The sequence below is a fragment of the Lissotriton vulgaris genome, chromosome 9 (assembly GCF_964263255.1).
Source record: "Lissotriton vulgaris chromosome 9, aLisVul1.2, whole genome shotgun sequence".
In the NCBI taxonomy this organism is placed as follows: Eukaryota; Metazoa; Chordata; class Amphibia; order Caudata; family Salamandridae; genus Lissotriton; species Lissotriton vulgaris.
This window is the reverse complement of record NC_141697.1, coordinates 344,001,885-344,016,036: the sequence shown is the minus strand read 5'-3', so window position 1 is coordinate 344,016,036 and position 14,152 is coordinate 344,001,885. Positions and strand designations below refer to the sequence as shown.

The 14,152-nt window shown below is 43.2% G+C and overlaps 1 protein-coding gene across 3 annotated transcripts in view; it reads right to left on the bottom strand.

The window, feature by feature from the left end:
• RIN3 (Ras and Rab interactor 3) overlaps positions 1 to 14,152 on the bottom strand; it is a 519,321-nt gene that overhangs the window by 101,437 nt on the left and 403,732 nt on the right. For all 3 annotated transcript variants that reach the window (XM_086937691.1, XM_086937692.1, XM_086937690.1), the window contains exon 6: positions 12,152 to 13,561. In XM_086937691.1, the coding sequence (XP_086793817.1) occupies positions 12,152 to 13,561 (1,410 nt within the window). The remainder of the gene's footprint in view (positions 1 to 12,151; positions 13,562 to 14,152) is intronic.

Sequence of the window (14,152 nt, the reverse complement as noted above, 5' to 3'; positions counted from 1 at the left end):
CAGATTCCAAGCACTATCCCAGCACACTGGATTTCTGTAGCTAACACCAACCTCCCCTTTCCTCTAAAGATTAGGTTTCACATTATATCATAGTCATACTTGGTTGTAACTCTACCATCATGTTTGATTGGTCTTTTTAGTTTTACTGCTGTGCAAAAATGATTCTATTTTCAAGAACGGAGGCAAACACTGTAATGCTAGTTTTCAAATTATGAGAGAACAGGACACCAAGTTCTAGAAAGGATGGCACATATCATCCTTTGTAGGTATTTATGCATTTACTTTTTTAGGTAATTTACCCGACTGCCCCCCGCTCCCTTGGACTGTGGCAAGTAAACTCAAATTATCTTTCCTGATCTAACCACCTTGGAGATTGTGGAATGATATTTTGCATATTAATATTGCAAAGAACGTAGATATATACTATATATACTGTAGGCGATTAGAGTAACTTCTTAGCCCTATGATCTACCTTTCTCCTGCGAGATCAGCTTGTAGTATGCTGTTTTCAATGTCTGTTTAGTTGCAGAACAGCTCACTGGGCTAATGCACTAACTGCAAAGATGCTAGTGTCAGTAATTTGTAGGCTGCAGGGTTGGTCCTATTTGAGGGCATCATTTACATTTTTTTTAGTAAACATTTTAAAAATGGAACACAGAACATATACTATTGCAGCCAACAAAGTTCTACAGTATGGGGAAAAGTAACGGAAAAATGAATTACAATGGATCAAAAAACGCCACATGAAGTAGTTAAATTTGCCAGTAACATATAGATACACGGACATCAATACAGGACATATATCATATCCGACAAACACAGGAATAGCCACAACAAAGCAACCGAACACAGATATAAAGGACAGGGGGTGGTGAGGCTGGAAGACAGGGTCAGAGGAGATTGGGGCATAACTAACGGGATAGGCCCATTTAATGGAAGAGCAGCAAGTGTAACCCATGACGTCATATGTACTTAGACATAGTACAAAATCAGAGTAAAGTTACATCGCTGGTAGTACACCACATTTCTGAAAGAAAATAATGGGACAAATCTTAAATGTTGTCACCTATCTGGAACAGCTAGAGAAATATAAGAAGTATACGAACACAAGCCACAAGCACAGGATATCCTTCTGCGGTTGATTGTATGAGTCTACCGAGTTGTGCAGTAGTAACATCTATTATTTAATTGCTGTGAAACAGAGGCTTCTAAGCACTAGGTAGGTACATATTTAGTTATGTGAACTTTCTAAAAGTCATGACAAAATACACACAAAACACATATATAGACATTGTCCTGCATGTGACTATCTACTGTTATGTGTGGTAAGATCAAAACAAACAGCCACATATGCGGATATTGTTCATGTTCAATATTTCATTGTATCACTTATGTGCAATAAAACTAGTGCATCAGCAGGTGAATAGATAATAAGATAAAAAGGCAAAGATGCGTCCAAAAGTCTGTAGGAGCTACAGTGCTTGTTTAGCGGACTCACCTACTGATTTGAGACTGCATAAGTTCAGTCTAAAATTGTTGTTAGTTTCCCAATGTGCGAGTTCTCCTGTAAAAGGAAGCACGCCCTAGTGACTTCTTTCATGGTACGAAGCGTTAATGATCTAAAAATATATGAAAATATTTTTGTCGTAACTCATGCAAACATGGACACTGGCACAAGATGTGGTCCAGAGATTCAACAGACTTTTTACAAAGTCTGCAGGAAGAACTTGAATGAGAAATATTCCATGAACCCTCAAACTGCTTTCATGGTATGTAGGGAAGACAAAACCTTAAACATTTGAGCTTGAATGCAGCTACCAGGTATGATTCATTAAAGGGCTACCTGAGTGAAAATTATAAATCCATAAGACATTCCACAGATTTGTATCTTGACATACTGATTAAATGTCTTAAGAAGAATGACTCTTGTATACTTGTCCAGATGGTTAGTTCAAGATTCAGGTTTGGAATTTTCAGTAAGATATCAATAAATGGTAAATTCTTATTGAAACTACGATGGCTTTCTCTGAAAATGGACCACTGGAGGATACTGCTGATATATCTCTTTGAAAATCAGGTCCCTCATAGGCTCACTGCTTGATTAAGCTCATTCACAAAAATAATTCATTTTTTTTGATAAATAAAGAGAGAGGTCTTGGAATCAAGATTTAACTCAAATCGAATAATGGAGTGAGGTGTTGCCCCCAAAAAATTAAATAGTGTTTTGACATTCTGGATAAAGTGTGCGTTGACTTGAAGCTAAATCCCTTTAAGGCAAAACTGGAATTAATTTGGTGTTTAACAACTTGCTAGTGGGGTTGAGTGCTTGGCCGCCATATTGGTTAGAGAATCTTTTCAGGGCTTTAGATGTTGTGAGGGATTTTAATTTTAGCTTTCTGAGACGTGGACAACTTAGGGTGTAATGCAAAGTCCAGATATAAATTTATTCCGGCAATTTCTACCGCTGTGTTTCCCTGGCATACATTTGTATTTCCTCGTCTGTTTCCCAAAATCAAGGATTTTTGGTTTTGAGATTTTGACTGCAAGTCCCTTTAACAGATGAATTAATTAAGGGCAGTCAGTTGATACTTGAGGCCTGACTGAGTTTGTGAACATATTTCAAGGTCGTGGCACAAGCTGTGTGACTAGCCGGATAATTTTGAGATTTTGGAGCAAGAAAGTTGGGATTCTAAATCTTCTCACCTATATTTGAGACTTAGCCTTGTTTAAGACCATGGTCAATTTTGACCTGCGGAGAGACTGCATTGCCTGAAACTTTAACTTGCATCCTTGTGTTGGGGTCATGATCAGATGCAACAAGGCGGGATCGATGCCTTATGCTGCATGTTTTGACCATAGTCTGTTTCCATTTACTTTGTCAAAGGCCGCTAAGTAATCTACAAAGCTTACATACAGAGATCTTCCACAGTGTGTCAGAGTAAAAGAATCAGTACCATGATGTTGTCTATTGTAGTGCAGCTAGGTTGAAAACCTGCTTGAAATAATGATAAAAGTTTGTCTTCCTCAGCGAAAATTGGCAGGTTTACTCGTAGATCCTTTTTTCGTGAAGTGGTTGAATGATTGACCCTGGCCTTGAACCCGGGACTTGTCCAGTGGTCAGCAACGTTCAAAAAACCGCTTTAACATCTGGCTCTATAGTTGCATATTGTGCTTCATTACACCCACAATAATCCCATTGGGAACGGGATCTCTGGGAGATAAAGATTGCTTTATTAATGCTAATATTTCATGATCAATAATAGACATGCTGGTTTGAGTGAAAGGACAGACAATTAGAGGTGGTGAAATTTGACTCAAACTTATTTTTTGAGTGATTTTCCCATTTGTCAAAAGCAATATAGTAATCAGTTGTAGGTCTATGGGAGAAGGATCCTATTCCAACTAGTAGTGAGAATTGTGTTATGCTCTTAGTAACTATTACTTTGTGTAATGTGGCCCTTCTCTTGTTCAGGATGTGAGTTTTTAGGGTTTTGACAGAAGTTCTGTGGAGATATTTAAGATGATTGATGGAATAGGAGCATTTGATGTGTTTAGGGTAGATTCGAATGTGTCTTGAGGATCTCCTGTGGAGCCTCTTCAAAAGAAGAATTTCAACAGAGCGTTGAATATGGTGGTACTACTCACAGTTTAGGCCTGTTCGTAGGGGTTTGAAGATACTAGGTTATCAAAAGCAGTCTTTGTTATCGCTCTCCAGGAGACTATCCATCCTCTGTCTACTGATGAAGTGGTTCTGAATTTCATTAGTTTAAGATTCAAAGTCAGTAGTTCAGAACTCCACTTTACTTTTAAGTTGTTGATCAGTCAATTTCTCACCCGGATAGAGAAAAACTTGTGCGTGGAATGTGTGAACACCACGGAGATCTGCTGGGTATTAAGATCAATTTCACTTCTTATTCTGATATCGTACTTTCTATTGATTGTAAAATTTGAGTAGTGAATTAATGTGAAGTCAATGGTGAACCCTGTTTTGTGGGTTAAGAAGGTTTTGTTGTATGGTTGACCTTTTGTGAAACACAGCGATATCCAGTTTTAAAAAAAAGGAAATGTAAAAAGTTTGGATTTGTTTGTTTGTGTGCGGTCGCTTTCATGTGAAACCGGGGCAGGGCTGTTCAAGGGACCATCGAGTCTATCTTTATCCTCAACCTGAACACACCCCACCCCCATAGTGTGTCTGGAGCCAGGCCAAGGAGGGCATTGTCTTGTGCCCTACAAAGTCCTTTCTTCGAAGTCTCCCTACTTCATAGGCTAAAATGGGTAGAAGTACTGGACCTCTGACACCACACTCTCAGAATACTTCTGGACTGAGGACATTATGCCAGGAAGAAGAGCTGTTGTACTGCTAGAAGGGACTGCCACTTGCTGTCCTGGCCTGCAGCTCTTATCCTGGAAGTGAGAGTACTGAACTTTGCTCTCTGCATCCTGCGGTCTACGTTTCTCCAAGGGCTTGCCTTCTGTTGGAAGTCTCAGGGCCATCAAAGACTTCACCTGCAGCACCTCGGCTCCTCTACTGAGAGCCCTACTTTGCCATGTGGTGCTAAACCTAGTTACCTGGGCCCTTTGGAAAGTGGGATTTCTGTGCTAAAAAGAAGAAACCAGCACATCATCTTTGAATATGACTTCGGAACCGACGCCGTGACAACATGTAGCTGTCTGCACCGAAGCCATGGTCCCCGCTTAATGCAACGACCACGACTTGCAATGCAAGCACCGATGAAGCTGCAGTACCTTCAAAGAACCTCCACCAAGTGAGTCCAGAGCCCTGCGCCACCAAACTCCATGACGCCCAACTCCGCCGCAGCACCTGTGGCCCCATGGTGTTACCTCGACTCCACAAAATCAATGCCTTGCAGCTTGACCTTTACTGCTTCATTGACACCGCACCGCCATCGGAACCAACACTGACACAAATGCCGCATCACCTCCCCTGCACCTCACTTGGTCCTCGGGCGTCAGCGGCTCAACGACTCTGCACCGCCTCCAGGAACATCTCACTTGCTTCAGTGACGCCTCACCTCCGTTGTGCAACCACCGTATCAGAGTGCCAACGACCTGCATGGCATTGAGGACCTGAAGCAGCAACTGCCTCTGCGATGCCTCATTTCTCCGGCGCCTCACATCATCTTTGATTCTCGATGTCCCCATGGTACTGTAACCGTGGTCAGTGCGACTCTGTAGCGGGCCATGCTCCATTGCAGTCAGCCTGAACGTGTGGATTAGACTCCATCAAACATGTCGAGATAAACCTAGCCAGAACTATTGTGTTTCTAAGCAGTATAACTTTGTTTAATAAAAATAAAAATCCATATCTTGCTTGTGTATGTTGGATTTTTGTCATTTTGGTCTTGTTTTCTCAGACAAATATTGGCTATTTTCTAAACTGGTGTTGAGTAGTTTTGTGGTGTTTTCACTGTGTTACTGTGTATGTGTGCACAAATACTTTACACAGTGCCCCTTTCGTTTAACCTGACTGCTCTGAGCCAAGCTACCAGAGGCTACCAGAGGGTGAGCACAGGTAAACTTAGTGTGTACACTAACTACAGTCTTGGTCTTTACTTGGACAGGGTGTGAATCGCTGCCAGCTGGACACCCCATTTCTAACAAGATGCTTAGAGTAGAGTGGTGCAGAGTAGAATGGTGTAGAATACAGTGGCGAGTGGAGTGGCATAGAGTACATAGTTTCAGAGTAGAGTGAAATGTCATGGAGTGGTGCAGTGTAGAGTGGAGTGGTTTACGGCAGAGTGAAGTTTCAAAGTGCTGTGATGGACAGTAGATTAGAGTGGCGAAGAGTGTAGCGATGTAGAGTGCATTGGCATAGAGTGCAGCAAAGTGGCAAAGTGTAGAGTGGTGCAGAGTACAGTGCAGTGGTGTAGAGTAGAGTGGTGTAGAGTTCAATAGCATAGAGTTCAGTGTTGCAGAGAAGAGTGTTCTAGAGTGCAGTGTCAGAGTGGTGCACAGTAATGTGATGTAGACTGGAGTGGCAATGAGTGCATTTGGTACAGTTGAGTGTTGCAGAGAAGAATATATAGTGATGTACAGTGTAGTGGTGCAGAGTAGATTTGCGGACAGTGCTCTGGCGTAGTGTGTATTGGTTTTTAGTAAAGGGGTGCAGAGTGCATTGGGGTTGAGCCTACTAGCTACGAGTGCAGAGGCGTAAAAAAAGAGTGGCATGGAGCAGCGCAGGGTCGATCTCAGTGGTGTAGAGTATCTTCGAGTGGAATGGCTCAGAGTGGAATAGAATGGCGTAAAGTGCAGTGGCACAGAGTAGCTTGTTTCAGTGTAGAGTGCAGTGGCATAGAGTGGAGTGGTGTAGGGTAGAGTGCAGTGTCAGTGTGCAGTGGTGCCTAAAAGATTAGAGTGTCGAAGAGTGTAGTGATGCAAAGTGCATTGGCGTATAGTACAAAATAGTGTTGTAGAGTTGTGCAGAGTAGAGTGAGGTGGAATAGAGTGCAGTGGAGCAGAGTAGAGTGCTGCAGAGTAGAATGAAGTATAGTTCAGTGGTGGTGATTGCAGTGTTGCAGAGTATGATGCTTTCGCAAGCAGTAGTGTAGAGTCGAGTAGCATAAAGTGCATTGTTGTAGAATGCAGTGGCGTAGAGTAGTGCAGAGTAAAGTGACAGAGAAAAATGGTGTAGAGTAGAGTGGCATACAGTGCAGTGGCTTACAGTAGAGTAAAGTGACATGCAGTGCAGTGGTTCAGAGTAATTGTAATTGCATTTTTATAGCATTCACTACCCCTGACGAGGCTTCAAAGGGCTTGTCGGCTAGTAGGAAGCTACTCCGGAACCCAAAAAGTAAAAGTGGCGAATTAGTATAGGGAAACATGAGTTTCATGTACAGTGGCGTAGTGTGTACTGGCTTTGAGTAAAGTGGTGTAGAGGTGTAGAATGCACTGGCATTGAGTGCAGTGGTGTAGAGGTCAGTGGCGTAAAATAGAGTAGCCTGGAGTACAGTGGCGCAGGGTAGATTAAAGTGCTGTACAGTGGAATGGCATACTGGAATAGAGTGCCGTAGAGTGCAATGGCATTGAGTAGATTGTTTCAGAGTGGAGTGCAGTGGTGTAGAGTACAGTGTGATGGGGCAACGTAGATAAGATTGGCGTAGAGTACATTGGCGTAGAGCACATAAGAGTAATAGAGCAGAGTGGTGCAGAGTACAATGCAGTGGCAGAGAGCAGTGCTGCAAAGAAGAGTGGCATAGAGTTCAACGGCAAAGAGTTCAGTGTTGCAGCGTAGATTCGCATTGAGCGCAGTTGAATGCATTAGTTTTGAGTAAAGTGTTGTAGGGTGCATTGGTGTTGAGTGTAGTGGTATTGAGTGTAGTGGCATTGAGTGCAGCGGTGTACAAAAGAGTGGCTTTGTCCAGGGTAGTTTGCAGTTGGGTGGAGTAGAATGGATCAGAGTGGAATAGAGTGGCAAAGAGTGCGGTGTTGTACAGTGTATTGTTTCAGAGTACAGTGCAGTATTGTAGAGAGTAGGGTCATACAGTGCAGTGATGCAAAGTAGATTATACTGGCTTAGAGTGGATTGGCATAGAATGCAATGGCATAGAGTGTAGAGATGTAGAGTGTAGTGGCGTACAGTGCATTGACAGAGTGCACTAGAGTGGAGTTGGGTAGAGTGGTGCAGAGTAGAGGACAGCGGCATAGATAGAGTGCTGTGTTGCAGGGAAGAGTGACGTAGGGCTCAGAAGCGAAGAGTGCAGTGTTGCAGAGTAAAGCAGCGTGGAGCAGTGATGAGTAGTGTGCAGAGTGTAGTGGTGTGGAGTGCATTAGCGTACAGTTGCACACGGTAGAGTAGGGAAGAGTAGAGTGCAGTGGCATAGAGTGCAGTTGCAAAGAGTGTAGTGTTGCACAGTAGACTGTTGGAAAGTACACTGGTGTAGAGTGCATTGGAGTGCAGTGGTGCAAAGTTGGGTGTCATTGAGAGCAGTGGCGTAGAGAACAGTGGTGTAGAGTAGCATGAATTTGCTATGAGTGCAGTAATGCAGATTACAATAGTGTAGAGGGCAGTGTCCTAAAGTGGCGCATAGTGGATTGGCACAGAGTACAATGGCACCAAGAGCAGTGGGGTAGAGTAGATCATTTTAGAGTACAGTGGAGTGGTGTATGGTAGAGTAAAGTGGCATAGAGTGCAGAGTAGATTAGAGTGGCACAGTTTGAATTGGCATAGAGCCGATTAGCATAGAGATCACTGCCAAAGAGTGGAGTGGTAGAGTAGAGTGCATTGGAATAGAGCGCAGTGGCATTAACTGCGCAGTTGCAGATTAGAGAGGCATAGAGTGCTGTAGAGGGCAGTGGTGAAGAGTGCAGTAGTGCATTGTAGAGCAGTATGGAGTAGAGTGCATTAGCATAGAGTGGTTTAGAGTAGAGAGGCATAGAGTGAAGTGACATAGAGTGGAGTGGCGCGGAGTAGATTGCAGTGCCGCAGTGTGGACTGCATAGAGTGAAGTGACATAGTTAGGAGTGGTGCAGAGTAGAGTGGAGTAGGGTAAATGTATTGGTAGATTAATAAAATACATATAGATAAAAAAATAAAAATGTTAAATTTTAAAGTTTAAAATGCTTTGTAAATGTGTACACTTTGAAACAGGGCGCTAAAATGAAGTTGGGATATTTAGCTTGATTCTTGGGAGCAGCGTAAGTATACAAAAAAAGAATTCTCCACCCAAAAAAGGGCATGCATTACGTAGCAAAAAATACAACGTGATAAGCTGGAGTCTAGCGTATCGTTTGTTTTTTTTAGAAATAAAACCACATTGTTAAAAGCTGCAACTTTCCTTTTAAAATAAAAATGTTGATTTTGTACATCTTTTCGTATTTGAATTAAAAAAAACCATGTTTAATCATTTGTGTATCTGTTTGATGTACAATTGTTTCAGTACTTTCTGTATTATTTTGAAGTAGAAATGTCGTAGGTTGGGGTCCAGTAATGATTCAGTGCAGTGGGGGTCCCTAGAAGTCAAAAGATTAATAGCCACTGGTCTACTGTACAATGAGGGCTTGAAGCATTCCCTTTTAGCCTGTACGCCCACCGCATATGCTGCTGCACCACCAGCGCAGGATGTATTTACTACCAATCTACTGTAATTCTGATGCATGAGGACGTTTCGTTCAGGCTACCGTACTGCCACTGAAGACGAGGCTTGCTTTTTGAGGCAGCGGCTGCTACCTAGAAGCAGCATTGGGGTGGGTGGTTTTTGGTAATGTACTCCTGCAGACCCCGTGACTCTCTCCTGCATTCAGTGTTGGAAGCAGTTCCTTCAGAGGTGCTGCTCTTTCTGTACAGCATTCTGTTCATTTTGAGCTCCCTTGATCTCAGTGCAGAAAGCAGGTCATGTAAAGGTTCTTGTATTGTACTTCCGGTGCAGGAGAACACGTCCTTAAATTCTTCCTGAGCAGGATAACATTTCTTCCAAGGTTCTATACTTTTGATACAGGAAGCAGTTCCAGAGAGCACTTCTGGAGCTGCTCGTCTATGCAGGTGCCTATTCCTCTTTGTTTTATTTTTTTTACATTTCTTTGTATCCAATCTGTTGGTGCCCTGGCTGCAGGTGTGCCAGAGCCAACGGAGGTGGTGAGCTTGTCAGCCAGATAGGCAGGGGAGCTGGTTGTGATGCTGTTCAGCTAATATTAGCTGAATCACTTTAAAACAGAACCTAAGCTGACACTTCAACTAACCACAGTTAGCTAAGGGCAGCTTCCCGTTTGCAGAGCTTTACACTTTTGATAGCATGAGACCGGAAACAATGTAATCACAAGTTGGATCCGATTGGACAGAACTGACGTGCACAGCACTAGTGATTTCCTGTCTATTGCATTTGCTTTCAGAAAGCTCTTACTAGCCTTGGAGAGTAACCAAAGCACATTTGTGAAAAGGTAGTGCCCTACTCCGCCCAATGCGACGTGGTCTTTAAACGGGCAATGTCCTGCTGCTAGGTAAAGGAACAGGAAGTGGTACCAATGCCACCTTGGACTGGCCTCGTTTGTTGATGCCATCAAATTGACTGCCACTCGGTAAAAGTTGTGCTGGGGAGCTTTCAATGAGAGTAGGGGGTATTTTAGAGAGTAGGGGGTATTTTAGTGAGTGGCTGGCTATTTTCATAACAGTTAGAAAGAGACAACTTACAAAGGCCAACACACAATTCAAAGAATCAAAGTAACTAATTTGAGGGAATGCTTACTAGTGAGCACATGGAAGGACACATTCATGGAAACATCAAAACTGCCTCCCGATGATTACACCAGGAACAGTTGCGGAACCATTTTTCCCCATACCCTTCAAACTGACATCCCAGGGATGGCTAATTCTACATATGAATTAACAATAAAAGTGGAGATGGTAATTTGGAGGATAAGTGTCCACATGTAAATGAGCGGACAACCTAAAGGGGGCAAGTCACAAAAAAGATTAAATATTAACAAATAAAAGTACTCCTACAAATAAGTGTAGACTTTCTACTTCTTGGAGTTGGGATTTTTCCCCATAGTAGGTAACACTAGGAATGTCATCTGAAATACTCCCAGGGTTCCCATTTCCCCAGTTTATGATTTTACTTAGCGTACAATTCTGTAGTATGAAAAAACAGCCTCCATTTCCACATTTTTTTTCATTCGGGTAAACTTTTCCCCTTTCAAGAAACCCCCACTCCTACATCTCCTCAAAGTTTGTAGGTGATCTGTTTCCTGTACCACCCTGGAAGGAGAGTTACTTCAGCCCTTCACTTTATGGAGTAAATATTCAACACCACCATTGTGGAACAGGTCGGATCTCAGTGTGGGAACGACCACAAATGTGCAAATCTGAGGCCATTCACACATTTACAAGGTAAACTATGCCTTATTCCACCTACATCTCACCTATTGAGTGGAATTGTGCAGGTTTACATAGTATTCCTTTCGTGAATTCCTGACAGGTGTAAATGAAGACATTTTTTACCATAAAGGATTGGTTATGGCCGAGAATGTCTTTGTGAAATGGGCCTAAAGTATTTCTGCATGTGCCACTGACCATCCACCATGTAATCACGTCTTTTGCAATTTCAATCAAAGCACGACTGCTCCTACTCTCGCCAATGTGTCCACAACAGCAGCCATTCCACCTAGATGAAGCAGAAAGTACTGCAACTGGGGCTCAGGAAAAGAAAGCATAACATTTTGACAAATAGCACAGGCATTCTAATTATCCCCTCAGAAACAGGAGAATAGCACTTTGACATAAACAAAAGATCATAAGTTCTGCATCCAATAGTGATAACCTGACGCTGCAGAATAAACTTTAAAGTAAGCATAAAAATCTGACTTCGAATTATGATTTAGAACAAATTGTGTATGGTTGGTACCTTACACAATTTTGTCCTCTGACCAGTCGCAATCTGCTCGGGACTGGAGGAGATCAAGAACTTCTTACAATGAAAGCCATGCCCCGCATACTGACTGTGCCGCTAAATGTCAAATGAGGCACAAACGACTTTTGTGCTAGATTTGACATTCCAGTGTGTGGTCATTGTGTATTGACCTGCACTTTTTCCCCATGCAACATTCACCAGACAATACCTGATGAAATGTGTGCAGGGAAGCCCAATTGGAATGCAGTAAAGCATGCAGTTTAAAATCAAAAGATGATCTTATCTCCCATTCTGACCTGCAGAACTCTGAATTTGGAGCTAACACCACCAATGGAAAAAAAGGTGTAGTAATGAAATTTCACCTCCGGGGTTCTCATTCTGCGTAGAATGAGAGACTTTGCCTCCTTTTTCAGTGGCAAAAAAGAAAGTTTGAAGAAGTTGGAGGTAAATGAGCTGGACTTCTTCCAAAGAGACAGGACTACATGACTTGATTAGATGCTAAAACCAAGGCTGCACTAGTGCATGCACTGAGCGACTGAACCAGCAGATAGAGTTAGATATCCTCTAACCTGGTAATTAATAGTTCTACCATGGATGCATTGTGAAAGTTGCAGTAGATAGCAAGGAACCTCCATCCCTGCTGAAGCCTTTTATGTGTTAAACAGTGGAGCGGCATAAGGATAAGCATAAAGAATACAAGACGGTAACCAGTAAAATTGGCTAATAAAATTGGAAACACTCTTGACAGCCTCCTAAACCTTTCCAAAACGTTTAGTCAAAGACCTTACCTAGTTTTTCTTCTTTGTAGACAGATGGGTCGATGATGGTTTTCAGCTCGGTGCTTTGTAACAAGTAAGACTTGAGTTGGGTCATCATCATGCGGATCTCCTGCAGCATCTCCGTGCTAGAGCTGTGCTTGGCCATCATCTCAAGACTGTAGGCTTTGTAATCCTGCACCAGATGCCCAAAGTAAGTGTCCTTGTCCTGTGCCAGTTCTGTGATCCTCTTCTGCAGTTTCCGATCGGCAGACAAGAACGCAGAGAATACGTTTGAGAGGGTCGCCAGCGACAGCCGGTTCTTAGCTCTGTTCAACATGACCGAGTGAGTCTTCTTTACTGAGCGGCTACTTGTCCGTTCCAAGTCATCCTCTGTGCTGCTGGTAGAGAGGGAGTCATGCTCAGAGTGAGGACTGAGATTGGCTGGGCTGTTAAGGGAAGTGTTAGACTTTTTACTGTCAGGTGAAGACCTGCCATCACTTTTTGGATCACCATTGGCAGCTGAGGAAACCGTATTGGATTCTGTTTGAGCATCAACCAGTGATAAGTTACATAGATTAGGTTCAATGACACCCTCCATTGTTGGCTTCAAGGACGTGCGTGTAAGCTGATGAGACAGGCGCTTCTTTCTTGGTGGGGGCTGAGGTTTAGATGCTGGGATGTGTTTTTTCTTTTCTTCAATAGCTTTGCAGTTTATAGGACTGTTAAGAATCTCTTTGCTTTTGGTCCCATCTTGCTCACACTCACTTGCCGTCACCTCCGGTGCTACGAGCTCTTCAAGTACAGTGCTTATGAGTTCATGGTTACTCTGTAGCCCCAGAGCCTGATCTCCTTCCTTGTCTTGTGGTCTACATGTCTCCATCTTGGCAAGATCTATTAAGACATCAACAGATTGTCTTCCTGTTGAACGCCTCCTTGGAGGAATGGCAGGGTAGACACGCTTCTTGGGGCTGTGGTCATGTGAACGCTGCTCCGTCCCACCAACCTCTTTTGTCTCATCTACTTTATTCACTTCTGTTGCCTTATAAGTCTTCCCCAAACTAGGGTGCACTTCCTCAGACCCGATTTCCTGGCCCTGGGAACCCTTTTCAGTTGCTTTTACTGCACTGGGGAGGGGAGGTGGCGGGGGAGGCCTGCGATAACTTGGCCGGGTCACGCTCAGTTGCACATTTGTACTGGGGCTCTGCAGAGGTGGGTTGTCATGAGGAAGAGAATTGCCACACTCTTCTATAAAAATAGGCTTAACAAACCACAGCCTGTCATTTCCGACTGACAACTCAATTTCACATGAGCCCTGGTTCATGCCACGTGAAAACTGCTGGCTCGACTTCGCTCCAAGGAGCTGGATGTTTCCAACGTCAGTTGATTTTTGATGCAAGAGAACCCCCGGCCCTTTGAGATTCAGGCTAGAGTTCCAGAAATCTGTACAAAAGAGATGAATGAGGCAACATTAGAAGCATATAATCAAAGGATGAACTGGTCTACAGTTTGGGACATATGGGCATTGTGGGACTAAACATCTCGTAATCAAAGACCCCAGAAGAGTGTAAATCATTATAAAGCATCCATGATCACAGAATTTTCCATTTAATGAGTGTTCAGCCCCTGTCAGAGAAGCAGAGACATGTCGCACCACCATGGCAGCACACTGATGCCGGTAAACTCACAACGCTGGCACTTTTCGTTCGATTCAACATAGTCCTGTTTCTTCAAATGTGATACATGAACTATGTGGTGCCTTCGACCTTACTTATGTGCCAAGCTAGTCCAAAGTCACATCGCTACAGCGCAGCAAGGCAGCATGTTTCAAGGTATGTGTGATTACTGGTATAGCACAAACCTATCTCGAGAACAACAGAGCTCTGAACACAGACAAGAGCCTTGAGTTACCAGTCAGAATCAAAACTGATGGGCGAGACTACTGTGGGTGGCGTTTCCGATCATGTAGAGGTGTAATATACTAATGTCGCATTACTTATATGGCATGAACCTAGCAAGGGACCGTTGACCAGC